This window comes from Gnatocerus cornutus, unplaced genomic scaffold (genome assembly GCF_029298725.1).
Source record: "Gnatocerus cornutus isolate USDA-ARS CGAHR unplaced genomic scaffold, icGnaCorn1.1 ctg00000023.1, whole genome shotgun sequence".
Classification (NCBI taxonomy): Eukaryota; Metazoa; Arthropoda; class Insecta; order Coleoptera; family Tenebrionidae; genus Gnatocerus; species Gnatocerus cornutus.
Genome location: NW_028275375.1, coordinates 2740366 through 2756529, shown reverse-complemented (window position 1 = coordinate 2756529; position 16164 = coordinate 2740366). Strand labels below are relative to the sequence as shown.

At 34.1% G+C, this 16164-nt stretch overlaps 4 protein-coding genes across 5 annotated transcripts in view; 3 read left to right on the top strand and 1 right to left on the bottom strand.

Moving 5' to 3' along the window:
• The window catches only part of LOC148166361 (uncharacterized), a 31198-nt gene that overhangs the window by 11253 nt on the left and 3781 nt on the right, over positions 1-16164 (top strand). The window contains exons 1-3 of one of the 2 annotated variants that reach the window (XM_088049029.1): positions 2651-2869; positions 3443-3663; positions 6612-6779. In XM_088049029.1, the coding sequence (XP_087905155.1) occupies positions 2725-2869; positions 3443-3663; positions 6612-6779 (534 nt within the window). In that variant the 5' untranslated portion in view covers positions 2651-2724. Of the gene's footprint in view, positions 1-2650; positions 2870-3442; positions 3664-6611; positions 6780-16164 lie in introns of those variants that run through there. The other variant, XM_088049028.1, reaches the window with a different exon arrangement.
• LOC148166364 (uncharacterized) lies at positions 6940-8246 on the bottom strand. Its single transcript, XM_088049038.1, has one exon. It carries the CDS (start codon positions 8181-8183, stop codon positions 6963-6965), a length of 1221 nt encoding a protein of 406 aa, XP_087905164.1. The 5' UTR covers positions 8184-8246; the 3' UTR covers positions 6940-6962.
• Positions 10914-12190, top strand: LOC148166363 (uncharacterized). The gene has a single exon (XM_088049039.1). It carries the CDS (start codon positions 10929-10931, stop codon positions 12144-12146), a length of 1218 nt encoding a protein of 405 aa, XP_087905165.1. The 5' UTR covers positions 10914-10928; the 3' UTR covers positions 12147-12190.
• Positions 14647-16045, top strand: LOC148166362 (uncharacterized). Its single transcript, XM_088049036.1, has one exon. The coding sequence runs from the start codon at positions 14772-14774 to the stop codon at positions 16020-16022; it is 1251 nt and encodes a 416-aa protein (XP_087905162.1). The 5' UTR covers positions 14647-14771; the 3' UTR covers positions 16023-16045.

The following is a 16164-nucleotide window of genomic DNA, read 5'->3' as shown; positions in this document are numbered from 1 at the left end:
TACAATTTCCCGGACTTTGTTACTGTACTAAAAAATAATGGAATTACAGGATGTTGAAAAAAATAAATTTTTATGGCACCAAAAAAATTATTTAAAATTTTGCGTTTTGTCGTTAATTTTTGGAAATTAAATTTTTTTAAATACAGTCAAAGAGCACAATTTTTCGCGGATTTCGTTACTGTAGTATTCAGCGAGAAATCGTCGTTTTGCATCGAAATATGCGGTTTTCTGTAAGAATTTTGATGATTTCGTGCAGAATTCTGCTGTTTTCTTGCAATTCAGCCGTTGAATCTTGGTAAAAAGTGATGATTTTGTAGATTTCGTGCTCTTCTTTGCGAATTTAACCCAGAAAACAACGAAAATCGGCGAGAAATCGTCGTTTTGCATCGAAACATGCGGTTTTATCTAAGAATTTTGATGATTTCGTGCAGAATTCTGCTGTTTTCTTGCAATTCAAAAATAAAAGATTTGCAGGATGTTCAAAAATAACAATTTTCAAAAATGTGTCTTTTGTCCTTTTTTAAAATTAAATTCTTATAAGGATAATGAAGGCACAATTTTTCTCAGATTTAGTTACTGTAACACCAAAAATAAAAGACTTATAAGATGTTAAATATAAATTTTTCATGGCACCAAAAATTAAAAAATTTAGACAATCGAAGAAAAGATCTACAAAGACATTTAGAAAATCAAAAGATACTCTAAAATAACAAGAACAGAACCGAAAGACTCTAAAAAATCTGAAAAAAATATAAAGAAAATGTGAGGGCAAACTCAAAATTTTAGAGGCTCAAGAAAGAGAAAAATGAAAGCACAAAAACTACAAAGAAAATATAAATATAATTAAATAGGGGAATAAAATATATATGTATAAGTAAAACGCCCAAATTAAAGATAATCCAAAAATAATCTAAGGAAAAATTTAAAGAAAACCTTTAATTAAACCGAATTTGAAGAAAGTCTGAAGAGTCTTGAGCATCTAAAAATTTAAGAGAATCTAAAGCTAATCTAAAACAAACCAAAGACTATAAAGTTAATCTAAGAAAAATCTAATCTAAATCTTTAAAACCCAAAAAGAATTAAGACATAACTTGAGAAAAATCCAAAGAAAATTTAACAGAATTTCAGAAGATTCTAAGAAAACTCAAGAATAATTTTGTACACTAGAAGAGAATATAGAAAATTTAAACAGCTCTAAACTCGCCAAGGAAAGTAGTACAGAACATCTAAATACTAAATATGTATGTAGTGTAAAAAGAATTGAAAAAATCTAACAAGAATCTAAATTGATCAAAAGGCAAATCTAGAGAATCTAAAGGAATTTAAGGAGCTAAAAATATAAATTCTAAGACCTGGAAGAATTTATGAAGAATTCATCTTGAGATTTTTGTCGTGGCCCTATAAATGAATGAATTTATCTGAAACCTTTTGAATTAGAGGTGGAAATATGTAATAGAATCTATGGAGAATTTGTAAAAAATCTACAGATTCCAAGGAAAAATCATTAAGATTTTATGCACTCGCTATGTAGAAAAGTTTGGAAAATTCAGATAGTAAACATCTTTAGTCATAACTGAGAAATTAAGAAAAATGCAAAAGTTAATGTAACCATAGAAAATTTGAAATTAACGTAAAAATATCTAGAGAAAATCAAAAGAGAGCGTAAAGAGAATCTAGCAAATACAAGTAATCCAGATAACTACAAGAAAAAAAATCTAAAGAAAGTTAAGAGACAATTCACAGAATCCAAAGAGGATGGATAGAGAATTTCAGAGGAAATAAAAAAAAATCAAAAGTAAAAGTACCTAAACCCAGAGAATCTAATAAAGAAAACCTAAAAAATTCAAATAGAACCAAAAAATTATCTAGACTCTAAACAGGATTTAAGAAGAGTCCTAAGATTCTTAGCATCGATTTTTCTTTTTTATGGTACCCAATCTGCATCTGATTTTATTTGTAATTTAACTGGTAATAGAAGCTTCAGATGACAGTCGAAGAAACAGAACCACGTAAAAATCTAGAGGAAGCTGTTGGAGTTTTGCAGAAGTCAATGGCGGCCCGTTCCATCCTTATTTGAACCACTCGAGAAACCGCCTTACGCTGGCAATTTAAATGGCCATTGCCCTACTTTTGACAGTACTCCGTTCGTTGAGCTGCACGATCCAAGAGGGCGTTCTAGTTTCTGAACATTGATCATAATCATTTGAAAAAAATTCCGAAACACAGTATCTTGAACAACAAATGCTCATTAATGACTGCAACGTAGTCATGCGTGTCTAGTATCTAATTGATTTTTACGGTTAGATAATGACGATCAACACAAAGAAATTGAGCATCAATCAAGACGGAATGAGGACTAACCTGATTATTACAAGTTAGATTAACAATTGGTGTGAGAATGTAGCGAAAAAAATGACGCAAATTTGCAGGACCTTCTCTTCTTTTCGAAGTGGTACCAAAGAAGACCTTTGAAATAGCCAAATTGACATCTTTCCCCACACTTCCGGTCTTCGTTCGTGAAAGTTCCACTTTAATCAACTGGCTGTGCGCTAACCGTAACAAGAGAGAACTTCCCGCTTTTCTATGTTAATCCAAGATTACTACATTCCCCCTCTTTTTTTGGCCAAGCCGTAGCTAAAACAATACAGCACAGTGTTAGTTCAGTGACGATGCAGGTGGTATAAAAATCGCGAAACGTGTGTGATTGTAAGATGTCGCCATGTGATGGCAACGGGTCGTACTGTTCGTCAAGTCAAGCAAGGAGAACGACTGAGGAGGTCGCAGAACTCGCTAAATCCTCTATCGGGGCCGGACAGTGACGTTGAACAAAATGAAGGGATTGCCAGAGTGGTCAAAACCACCGATTTCGGTATGTGGAGAAGAATGTCTATTGTCGTAATAGCGCTGCGTTACCACATCGACGCTTTCTAAAGAAGTCTTGTCGCTTTATGGAGCGTTTTCAAATTTTTTCTCATTACCAAAACCCATCATTAGTCTCTTCTTGGTACTACTAATGTCTTAAAATATGGAGATGCTTTTAAATGATGCCATACTTTAAAAGAATATAATTCAACTCTGATTTTATCTCACACATTTTGCTCGTCATTGTATTATTCTCATTTTTCAGAACGAAATTTTGTAGAACCACTTTGTAATTCGCTTTTTTTATTAGTATTCTCACCGTCATTATACATGTGAGCACGTTAATTTTAATACGTTTGTTATAATCCAACTCCTTATATGACTTGTGTTTTATACTATGTTTTTTCTACAATCTGCGAAATACCTGTTCTTTAAAGACTTTTTCCTAGAACGGTTAAGTTGGTACCTGTCTCATTTAAGTGTTTATTATTGGATGAATCTCACGCTTTGACAAGCAATTGACAGGAGTACCAACTTACAAAACTGAACCACTCTAAAATTAATTGTCCTTTTTTTTCAGTTGAGGTGGAAGGTTATGGGCCCTACAAGCCAGTGCCACCCCCAAAACCTTTACCCCAACAGCCTCCGTCGCAGCAAGGGTGCCTCACGCCGCCTCCTTACAGGATGCCTCCCTATCCTTTGTACAACGAGCCCAGTATTCCAGGAGCAACAGGATTAGATACTTCCACCTCTGATCCAGCGAGTCAACAAGGACTTCATACGCATTCCAGCAAATTTCCTGTAAGTGCGCTCGTTGGAAAAAAGTGTTGGATCTTCGTGTGCAGGAAGAGATTTCTTCTTACTTTTAACACCTACAATGACAATAAAACCGAAAACCAATAAAACGGTTATCGAGTCGTAAAAGCGGTTTCTCTTGTCACTACTAAATCATTTCGCTGGGGATTTTTATTGGTTTAATTAAACTCTATCGGAATATTTATACTGTACTGTTGTGTTAATAGACAGTGCATTTGTGTCGATAATTAAGAGAGGCATGAACGAGTGAAGCGAGTCATATTATTCATATCTAGTTGTTCGTTAAGCGTACGATCAAGAAGCGTGCAGTCTAGGAGAGTGAACGAACTCGTATAAAGGTTGTTGTGGTCGACGTTATATTCCTACATATGATTAGACGCCTCCGATTGTCTACAGCCTGTAGAACAATGACTATTATGTAGGCAGTGAGAAGAACTGTCTTTCATGAAGTGTGACAACCTGACGCGTTTTTAGGGATTATTATTAATTAACGTTGGTTGCATGCAGTGTTATGGGAGGATGTTATGATCTCATGAGGAGGCCGGGGCATCCGTAAAAAACAGAGGAACTAACACAATAAATAAATATTTTGTGGATTTTAGAATAAAACAAAAACTGGAAATTTCTAAAAATTCTAATTCTAGTTACTTAATTTTCTAATTTTAGCACAATTGATAAACAAACCTCAGATGGTAACGTCGTCAAATTTTTATTCAAAATTTCCATACATACGGGTTTTAATAAAAAACGGATGAATTTTTTTTGTTTGTCCTAATAATAAAAATTTCTAAAAATTTACATTCTTGTCTTAAATCTTTGTAACTTGGTACAGTTATTAAAATACTCGGAAGTAGTAACTCCTTCAAATTCTACAGATTCTGGACAAAAATTGCCAAAGTTATGGATTTTAATGGAAAAAAACTGTTTGTTCCATAAATAAAAATTTCTAAAAGACGCATTTCTAATTCTAAAATTTTGTATTTTAGCACACTTAAAAAAGAAGACTAAAGTCGTAATTTTGACAAATTTTACTACTTTTAAATTAAAATTGTTGCGGATCTTAATAAAAAAACGGATGAATTTTTGTTCGTTATAGAAATGAAAATTTTTCAAAATTTAAATATTTGTCCTAAATCTTTGAAACTTGCTACAGTTGTTAAACTACACGAAAGTTATCACTCCTTTAAATTCTACAGTTTTTAGATAAAAATTGTCAAAGTTATCGATTTTAATGAAAAAAATGTGGAAATTTTTAGCCCGTTTCGAAGACAAAAAATTTTAAAAATTTAATTTTTTGTTCTTAAATTTTTTAGTTTTAAGCACAGTTGATAAACAAACTTTAAATAGTAATGCCGCCAAATACTATTTTTGAATCAAAACTGCCATATTTACAGAATTTAATAAAAAAAGATTGAAAAAATTGGAAAATTTTAGTTTGTTCCGACTATAAAAAATTCTAAAAAGGCATTTCTAATCCTAAATTTTTGTATTTTAGCACACTAGATAAATAAGGTTACAGTAGTAATTTTGTCAAATTTTACTTATTTTGGAATCAAAACTGCCAACGGAATTTAATAAAAACGGTTGAATAAAACTGGAAATTTTTAGTTTGTTCCGAATATAAAAATTTCTAAAAGAAGCATATCTAATCCTAAAATTTTGCGATTTAGTACACTTGAAAAACAAGGCTAAAGCAATAATTTTGACAAATTTTATTACTTTTAAACCAAAATTGCCAAAGTTACAGATTTTAACAGACAACGGACGAATTTTTTGTTCGCCCTAAAAATGAAAATTTCTAAAAATTCACATTCTTGGCCAAAATTTTTGTAATTTGGTACAGTTGGTAAACTACACGGAAGTAGTAACTCCACCAAATTTTACAGTTTTTGGATAAAAATTGCCAAAGTTATGGATTTTAATGAAAAAAATCTGAAAATTTTTAGTTCGTTTTGAAGATAATAATTTCTAAATGTTCCATTTTTGTCCTAAAATTTTCTAATTTTAGCCCAGTTGCTAAACAAACCTTAAATAATAACGTAGCCAAATTTTACTATTTTTGAATTAAAACTACCGGAGTTACTTAATTAAATTCAAACTGGTGGTTGAAAAAAACTGGAAATTTTTAGTTTGTTCCGAATATAAAATTTTTAAAAAAAGGCATTTGTTATCCTATTTTTTTTTTGTCCTAGCACAATTCATAAACAAAGCTAAAGTGGTTTTAATTCTGATAAATTTTACACGTTTAAAGTCAAAATTGCCACAGATACGAAATTTAATAGAAAAATAGAAATCAAATGAAGTTTTTTGTTTGTCCTAAAAATTCACATTCACTGGAAAATTTTGTAAATAAGCACAGTCTATTCTAAAATAAAAATTGCAAAAATGTTTTTCTATTCTTTGCGATAAGAGACATTTATATTTGTCCGACCGCCTCTGATCAATCCCACGATTAAGTCATTGGCTAGCACTCTCCTTATCAAAGCAGTTTTTCTGACAAAAAACGCACAAAACGCCCAACTTGAGCGCTAATTTCCTGCACAACTTCTCATTGGCAGCTAATTAATCTACAAAAAAGGCTTCCTTTTACGGTCTTATCACTAATGAACGCTCCAGCATTATTACAGGACAATTTTTGCTGATAATAACAGTGTTGCCAACATATCAGGTCGATTTTTTCGACGACAAGTAACAAGAAAATATTTCCGAACGACTTCTTACACCAAGAGTTCAATTAGTCATGAGAACATTCCCAATGTCTTGGCGTAACAATCGCGATGAAGAATAACATTGCACCGTACCATTCATGATATTTAACAGTTCTTCTACTGGATGGCCATAGTAAAGTTTCACAAACCAACGCAATTGTGTAGTATTTACGTCACACTTTTGTAAAAGTAGATCGTAATAATTATTATAATTAATTTTTTTAGATTGAAAGGGAGGTGATTCTGTCGAGCACCGACAAGAACTCCAAAATCCCGATCCTCCACGACTACAAGAAAAGAACGAAAGGCGCCATTGCCCCAGACGTTCCACCTAAACAGATGGCTGCTTGGACTGCACAGGGCCAAACCCATCAGATTCTCAGTCCCGATCAGGTTTGTCTTATTGATATTCTCTAGTTGTTCTTAGAAACGTTACGCACATTTTTTATTGATTTTTGTAAAGCGAGCACGTCAGATTTTGAACACGCGATAACAAGATTCTTGTAACTACGGGCACATTGCCTTCGATCATTCCAGAATTTTAATTCCACAATTAGTTTAAACTTCGTTTATTTCTTACAATTTTCGGGGTTTCAAACTACATTTTATATTATCTGCGCTGCGGTTTATCACTGCCAAAAACTGTTCGATCTCCGGGGAGGTAAAGTCCGCACGTCTGTGCACAGGCTGCGTACAATTATTAGCAACGGGGTAGGTTATACAGTATGGAACTTGTCCCTTTCCGAAGTACTCCAAGTCGCACTGATTCCTCTTGACATTCCTCTCCACCATGAACTTCTCCAGAATGCTCCAACAACCACAATCCCATGGATTTCCGAACAAGAAAACAACGTGGTGTCGAAAACTGTCGTCTTCCAGTATCAAATGCGACAACTTGTTAAACGCGAGCGAAATCTGCAGTGACGGGTGCCGTTCCGGAAAATTAAACTTATTGAAAGTCAACGGATAAGAAATTCTGTTGTGACTCAAATCCAGAACTTCCAGTTGAGACAAATCCTTGAATTCCGCCACCCGAAGAGTCAAGATCTTGTTGTACGACACGTCAACAATTCTGATGTTTTTGAGGTTTAGTAATCCAGGCGGTGATGAGATTCTGTTGTGGCTAAGATCGAGCTCTTGGAGACTCTGGAGGTTTTCTAAGATGCTGTATTGTAAGACTTGGATATTGTTGTACGACAAGTCTAGTCTTTCTAAGCTAGTCGGAAGACTCTTCGGTCCGATCACCGCCAGTCTGTTGTTCCGCACAATCAGTTCCTTCGTCGCGTTTCTTAAGAACTCGTCCGAAAAAACGTCCGCTTCAATCATCTCCAGTTTGTTATCAGACAAGTCAATCGTGCGAATTTCGCAGTTATAGAACGCCCCTTTGTGGAAATACTCGATGCTGTTGTTGACCAAACTCAACTTCCTCAGTCTCATGTTGTCGAAAGTCGTGAACCGGATCCGTTCGACTTCATTCCCGTAGAATTTTAAGTACTCCAGTTTCCAGTCTTCCGGGTCAAAACTGAAGGTGTACGACTTTATATCATTAATCAGCCTCACTACTGTTAAATGCGTCATCCTCTTGAACCTGTCAATTCTGAAGGAATTCGCGTCGACTGATCGCAACTCTGCATTGTTATTTTCCGCACCGACAACAACTTCGGTCCAATTTTCGACGTTGTACTTCTTGAAATCCGCCAAATCGTCACAGAATGTAACATACGAGTGAATGCAGTTGCCGTCGGTTTGCAGAACGTGCACAAAAACAAGAAAAGTGAGTTTCGCGATGGAGCACATGGTGCTTGGATGCGACTGTTTTGAAAACTGACGAGACGGTGGACAAATTGAGTGGGAAGGCGATGCCGACTGGTATTTCCAGTTGAGAAAGGAGATTTCAATGCGATTTCAATCAAAATTGACTGGTATTCCCAGTTGAGTAAGGAGATTTCAATGCGATTTCAATCAAAATTAAATAGTAACGTCGCCAAATTATACAATTTTTGAATTAAAACTCCCATAGTTGCAAAATTTAATTAAAAGCGGTTGAAAAAAAACGAAATTTCTAAAAGGGGGATTTCTTTGTATTTTAGCTCACTTGATAATCAAGGCTAAAGTGGTAATTTTGACAAATTTCACTACTTTTAAATCAAAATTGTCACAGTAACGGGTCTTAATAAAAAACGAACAAATTTTTGGTTCGTTCTAAAAATGAAAATTTCTAAGAATTCACATTTTTGGCCAAAATCTTTGAAAGTTGGCACAGTTGTTACACTACACGAGAGTAGTAACTCCTTCAAATTCTACAGTTTTTGGATAAAAATTGCCAAAATTATGGAGTTTAATGAAGAAAAACTGGAAATTTTTAGTCCGCTTTGAAGATAAAAATTTCCAAAAACTCTATTTTTGTCCTTAAATTTTCTAATTTCTGCAGAGTCGATAAACAAACCCTTAATAGTGTAACGTGGCAAAATTTTACTATTTTTGAATCAAGACTCCCATAGTTACGGAATTTTGCAAAGAACGGTTGAAAAAAAATGGAAATTTTTAGTTTGATTAGAATATAAAAATTTCTAAAAAAGCATTTCTTATCCTAAAATTTTGTATTTTAGCACACTTGATAAACATAAGCCAAAGTAGTAATTTTGACTAATTTTACTACTCTTAAATCAAAATTGCCGCAGTTACGGATTTTAATAGAAAACGAATAAATTTTTGGTTCGTTCTAAAAATGAAAATTTCTAAGAATTCACATTTTTGGCCAAAATCTTTGAAAGTTGGCACAGTTGTTACACTACACGAGAGTAGTAACTCCTTCAAATTCTACAGTTTTTGGATAAAAATTGCCAAAATTATGGATTTTAATGAAGAAAAACTGGAAATTTTTAGTCCGCTTTAAAGATAAAAATTTCCAAAAACTCTATTTTTGTCCTTAAATTTTCTAATTTTTGCAGAGTCGATAAACAAACCCTTAATAGTGTAACGTGGCAAAATTTTACTATTTTTGAATCAAGACTCCCATAGTTACGGAATTTAGCAAAGAACGGTTGAAAAAAAATGGAAATTTTTAGTTTGATTAGAATATAAAAATTTCTAAAAAAGCATTTCTTATCCTAAAATTTTGTATTTTAGCACACTTGATAAACGTAAGCTAAAGTAGTAATTTTGACTAATTTTACTACTCTTAAATCAAAATTGCCGCAGTTACGGATTTTAATAGAAAACGAATAAATTTTTGGTTCGTTCTAAAAATGAAAATTTCTAAGAATTCACATTTTTGGCCAAAATCTTTGAAAGTTGGCACAGTTGTTACACTACACAAGAGTAGTAACTCCTTCAAATTCTACAGTTTTTGGATAAAAATTGCCAAAATTATGGAGTTTAATGAAGAAAAACGAAATTTTTAGTCCGCTTTGAAGATAAAAATTTCCAAAAACTCTATTTTTGTCCTTAAATTTTCTAATTTCTGCAGAGTCGATAAACAAACCCTTAATAGTGTAACGTGGCAAAATTTTACTATTTTTGAATCAAGACTCCCATAATTACGGAATTTTGCAAAGAACGGTTGAAAAAAAATGGAAATTTTTAGTTTGATTAGAATATAAAAATTTCTAAAAAAGCATTTCTTATCCTAAAATTTTGTATTTTAGCACACTTGATAAACATAAGCTAAAGTAGTAATTTTGACTAATTTTACTACTCTTAAATCAAAATTGCCGCAGTTACGGATTTTAATAGAAAACGAATAAATTTTTGGTTCGTTCTAAAAATGAAAATTTCTAAGAATTCACATTTTTGGCCAAAATCTTTGAAAGTTGGCACAGTTGTTACACTACACAAGAGTAGTAACTCCTTCAAATTCTACAGTTTTTGGATAAAAATTGCCAAAATTATGGAGTTTAATGAAGAAAAACTGGAAATTTTTAGTCCGCTTTGAAGATAAAAATTTCCAAAAACTCTATTTTTGTCCTTAAATTTTCTAATTTTTGCAGAGTCGATAAACAAACCCTTATTAGTGTAACGTGGCAAAATTTTACTATTTTTGAATCAAGACTCCCATAGTTACGGAATTTAGCAAAGAACGGTTGAAAAAAAATGGAAATTTTTAGTTTGATTAGAATATAAAAATTTCTAAAAAAGCATTTCTTATCCTAAAATTTTGTATTTTAGCACACTTGATAAACATAAGCTAAAGTAGTAATTTTGACTAATTTTACTACTCTTAAATCAAAATTGCCGCAGTTACGGATTTTAATAGAAAACGAATAAATTTTTTGTTCGTCCTAAAAATGAAAATTTCTAAAAAGTCACAACTTAGTACAGTTGTTAAACTACACAGAAGTAGTAACTCCTCCAAATTCTACAGTTTTTAGATAAAAATTGCCAAAGTTACCAAGTAAAGAATTAGGAAATTTCAATGCGATTTTCAATCAAAATTGTGCGTCTCTTTAAATACCTGCGATTGAACAAGGTCGCGTTGGGTTATCACGCGATATAATTATCGCAAAACCAGTTGTTGCCGCCAGTACCAACTCCAAACTCGCCATGTCTCCATATCTACTCCTAGTGCTGATGTTCCACCCATCAAATTGTGGGTGTAGACACTCCTTTGTAACAATATGTGACACAATCCAAGACTTTAAAAGTTACACCGACGTGGAGACTTTAACGGAAGTGATGATAGGGTCCGAAAGTGGTACCAACATGTCTTCGGTCGATTTGATGCACACTCTTCAGATCAGTCGGTACCACAATCTCTTAACTTTGATGATTATCAGAGCTGTCAATAGGTTGGATATTACCACGTATGCCTTTCAGTGTAATTACGACAATTCTCCTTTGCAAACAATTATTTTCTATGGGAACATCATGAAGGTCATCAAGCCGTACCATTTCCCTCTTTTCCACTTGAAGAAAATGAGTTTGGTTAACAATGAGATTGAAGCGGTGAAGGGTTGGGCGTTCCGAGGACATGAAATCGAAATCTTGGATTTGTCAGACAACGCCATTGAGGTTGTCGAGAGTGAGTCTCTTCCTTTGGTACCGGCGAATAAAGTGGTGATCATCCGGAACAACAAAATTACGCATATTGAAAGTGGGAGTTTTTCCTCCAGTCTTGAGTTCCTCCACTTGGACTACAATAAACTCCGGTACATCCAAGACGAAGTCTTCGCTGATTTGGTCAATCTCAAGCAACTGACTCTGAGTCACAACAACTTCAACGCTTTGCCAAAAATCGAGCATCTGAAGAAGCTTGTGCATTTTGACATTTCTTTTAACGCCATTTCGAGTTTTAAGAAAGACACGTTTAAGCAAATGGATGAGTTAAAATTGCTTGACTTAAGTAACAATCTGATTAAGAGCGACGTGGTTTTATCGTGGATTATTACCCCTCAGAAACAACCAACTTTGGTCATTTCGTTAGCAATGAACGGATTACGCCAGCTAAAAGTAGAAGAAGTAGTTCTCCAGAACCAGACTCTGATTTTGTTTGGAAACCCATGGGACTGCAACACTTGGCCGCAACTTAAAACCAAACTAAAAGGACATGAAAGTGAATGTGACATCGAGTTTCTATCGTCGGGAAATGCTCCCTATTGTATTAATTACAGAGCGGACTCTTATCTTTTCGTTAGCATGTGGGAGGGTGATGTTGACAGGTTCCACGACACTGTTACCAAGAGTAATAAAAGTACAAACTGTTTCCTAGCACCGATAGGACACAAACTGTTCAACCATATTGGTTTTGGTTGTGTCGCTTAATTAATGTAAACAATCCAATAAAATCTCAAAATAGATGGGCAAGACCCAGATCTTTCTATTATCGGGGGCCTTGAAAGGTTATCATTCTTTAGCCGCAATAAATTCGCCGCTGCAGTGCGATGTTCATATGACAACATGTGACACTTTTGAAGACTTCGAGAACTACAACGACATCGGCTCCGACTCAGGAAGCACGAAAATGGTCTCTGTGAACTTCATGGAAACCTTGAAGCTCGACAGGTACTAACTTTCGTCTTTGATTATCAAAACAAAATTTCTAAAAGGGGCATTTCTAATCCTAAAGCTTTGTATTTTAGCACACTTGATAAACAAGGCTAAAGTGGTAATTTTGACAAATTTCACTACTTTTAGATCAAAACTGCCACAGTAACGGGTCTTAATAAGAAAGGGACGAATTTTTGGTTCTAAATATGAAAATTTCTAAGAATTTACATTCTTGGCCAAAGTCTTTAAAACTTGGTACAGCTATTACACTACACGAAAGTAGGAACTCCTCTTAATTCTTCAGTTATTGGATAAAAATTGCTAAAGTTCTGGATGTTAATGGAAAAAAAACTGGAAATTTTTAGTCGAAGATGAAAATTTCCAAAAATTCAATTTCTTGTCCTTCAATTTTCTAATTTTAGCACAATTTATAAACATACCTTAACTAGTAACGTTGCCAAATTTTACTATTTTTGAATTAAAATTGCCACAGTGACGGGTTTTAATGTAAAACGGATGAATTTTCGGTTCGTCCTAAAATAAAAATTTCTAAAAATTCACATACTACTTGTCCTAAATATTTGTAACTTGGTACAGTTCGTAAACTACACAGAAGTAGTAACTCCTCGAAATTTTACAGTTTTTGGATAGAAATTGCCGAAATATGGATTTTAATGGAGAAAAACTGGAAATTTTCAGTCCGCTGTAAAGCTAAAAATTTTCAAAAACTAATTTTGTTCTTAAATTTTCTAATTTTTGCAGAGTCGATAAACAAACCTTAAATAGTGTAACGTCGCAAAATTTTACTATTTTGGAATCAAGACTCCCAGAGTTAGGGAATTTAATAAAAAACGGTTGAAAAAAAAATGAAATTTTTAGTTTGACCGGAATATAAAATTTGTAAAAGAGGCATTTCTTATCCTAAAATTTTGTATTTTAGCACACTTGATAAACATACTCGTAAGCTAAAGTAGTAAGTTTAAGAAATTTTATTACTTTTAAATCAAAATTGCCGCAGTTACGGATTTTAATAGAAAACGGCCGAATTTTTTGTTCGTCCTAAAATAGCTATTTGTGTACCAAGGCCAAAAAGTGGTTCTTTTTTGGCTGAGCCTTTTTTTAATGGTCGAGGCGCTAGCCAAGGCCAGAAAGAAGGCGAGGGCAAAATGGCACTTTTTGACCGTGTTACACACAAAATTTTTTAGGCGACATCATTATATTTACAAGTTAATTAATTTTTATTTATGATTTATTGATTTAATCAATTATAACAACTGAATAATTGTAAATATTTATAAATCCTTCAGAAAAGTTCATATTTTCCTTATTTACATTTGCAGTTTCAGCACGTGTAGCTTCACAATTTGTATGAATTAGGTTTGATGTGCTTTTTGATGTTGTTGCGACAGCACTGCTAGACATGTTCATTTTCAATAATTCAACACGTCTTTGTTGCACTTTACAGCAGTTTGTCGATTTGATTTTACCTAAATAATTATAAAATTAAGGGTTATATCGGTATCTTGACGTAATATGCAAAACTATGGATAGATGGCGCCACCATAGATCGGCCGAAAATGTTTGCGGCCAGAAAAGACTCACTTTTAGGCCGCTTTTAAGGCCTAAAAATTTTATTTTTAGTTCAAGTCGCCTAAAATAGATTTTTTTTTAAATTGACATTCTTATCCTAAACCTTTGTAACTTAGCATAATTGTTAAATTACTCGGAAGTTGTAATTTTTTCAAATTTTACGGTTTTTGGATAAACATTGCCAAAGTTATGAATTTTAATGGAAAAAAGCTGGAAATTTTTAGTCCGCTTTGAAGATGAAAATTTCCAAAAACTTTATTTTTGTCCATAAATTTTCTAATTTTTGCAGGGTCGATAAACAAACAAATAGTAACGTCGCCAAATTTCTAATTTTGAATCAAAACAATCATTGCTACGGAAAACAGTTGAAAAAATTGGAAAAATTTCGAAAAGAGGCATTTCTAAACCTAAAATTTTGCATTTAAGCACATTTGATAAACAAGTCTAAAGTAGTAATTCTGGCAAATTTTACTACTCGTAAATCAAAATTGCCAAAGTTACGGATTTTAATAGAAAACGAATAAATTTTTTGTTCATCCTAAAAATGTAAATTTCTAAAAATTCACATTCTTGGCCAAAATCTTAGTACAGTTGTTAAACCGTTACGAAGAGTACTAAAAGTAAAAACTGTGTTCTAGCACCGGTAGGACATAAACTGTTCAACCATATTGGTTTTGGTTGTGTCGCTTAATTAGTGTAAACAATCCAATAAAATCTCAAAATAGATGGGGAAGACCCAGATGTTTCTATTATCGGGGGCCTTGAGAGGTTATCATTCTTTAGCCACAATAAATTCGCCGCTACAGTGCGATGTTCATAACAATGTTCGCGAAAACTTTGATTCTTCTTTCTTCCTGTTCGCTCGTCCACAAAAGTGTGAGCGTGTGCAGACAATCGTTCATGACAACATGTGACACTTTTGAAGACTTCGAGAACTACAACGACACTGAGAACCTCGGTGAAGTCATCATCGGCTCCGACTCAAGAACCACGAAAATGGTCTCTGTAAACTTCATGGAAACTTTAAAGCTCGACAGGTACCAACTTTCGTCTTTGATTATCATTCGTTCGATTGATACTCTGGAGATGACTTACCACTATGAGTGTCTTTACGTCACGAGCTCGTTGAAGTACCTCAGTTTGTACGGTAACAATCTGAAGAAAATCGAAAAGTACCACTTTCCCCTCATGCCGCTGAAGAAGTTCAGTTTGGTGAACAACAAAATCGAATCTATTGGTGAAGAAGCGTTCATGCACCAGAGCATGGAGAATCTCGATCTCTCCGATAATTTCTTGGAGACGATCGAATTCAAATCCCTTCCCTTAACAAAAGTAACGAAGGTTTTGAGCATACGAAACAACAAATTATCACACATTCCCCCAAAAAGCTTCCCGGTGAGTTTGGAGGTGTTGAATTTGGACAAAAACAACCTCCGGTACCTCCACGACGATGTCTTCACTCCTTTGAAGCACCTCCAACAGCTGACTTTGAGTCACAACAAATTCAACGAAGTTCCGAGGGTGGAAAACCTAACGAAGTTGGTGGTTTTCGACATTTCCTTCAACCAAATCCGAAATGTGGACAAGGGGGCGTTCAAAAACCTCGACAAGTTGAAGTTGTTGGACCTCAGCAACAACAAAATCTCGAGTGTGTACATCTTGAACTGGTTGGAGGTCCCTCAAAAACAACCAACACTAACAATTTCGTTGGCTTTGAATCGTCTCAAAGATCTGAGCTTCAAGAATGTCGATCTGCAGAATAAAACGTTGATTCTGTATGGAAATCCATGGAACTGCAGCCGGTGGCCGGAGATTAAATCCAACGTGTCAAATCATGAGAGTACTTGTGACATGGAGTTTTTAGCAAGTGAAGAGACTCCGTATTGTATTAATTACAGTCCGGGCGTTTATAACTTCAGCGGGATGTGGGAGAGCGATGTTGATAGGTTTCATGGCGTCGTCGCCAAAAACCGGAAGGTGTCCCAGTGCACTCTGGCTCTTAAGAAGCAGCAGCTGTTGTACCCTGTTCATTTCTTTTGTGTGTTTGTGAAAGATAACTAATAAATCTAACAAAATTGATGAAATTTTCGTTCGTCGAAAAACCAGAACTGCCAACACGTGCCTGGTGGATTGAGTCATTGGATTTCATATTGCACCACCGGTACTGCTGATTGCGAAACTTGGAATTTTTCTTCCGTACGTG

Excerpts from the sequence above, each read along its gene's own strand:
- LOC148166364 (XM_088049038.1), bottom strand. The coding sequence starts at position 8,183 with ATGTGCTCCATCGCGAAACTCACTTTTCTTGTTTTTGTGCACGTTCTG.
- LOC148166363 (XM_088049039.1), top strand. The coding sequence starts at position 10,929 with ATGTCTCCATATCTACTCCTAGTGCTGATGTTCCACCCATCAAATTGT.
- LOC148166362 (XM_088049036.1), top strand. The coding sequence starts at position 14,772 with ATGTTCATAACAATGTTCGCGAAAACTTTGATTCTTCTTTCTTCCTGT.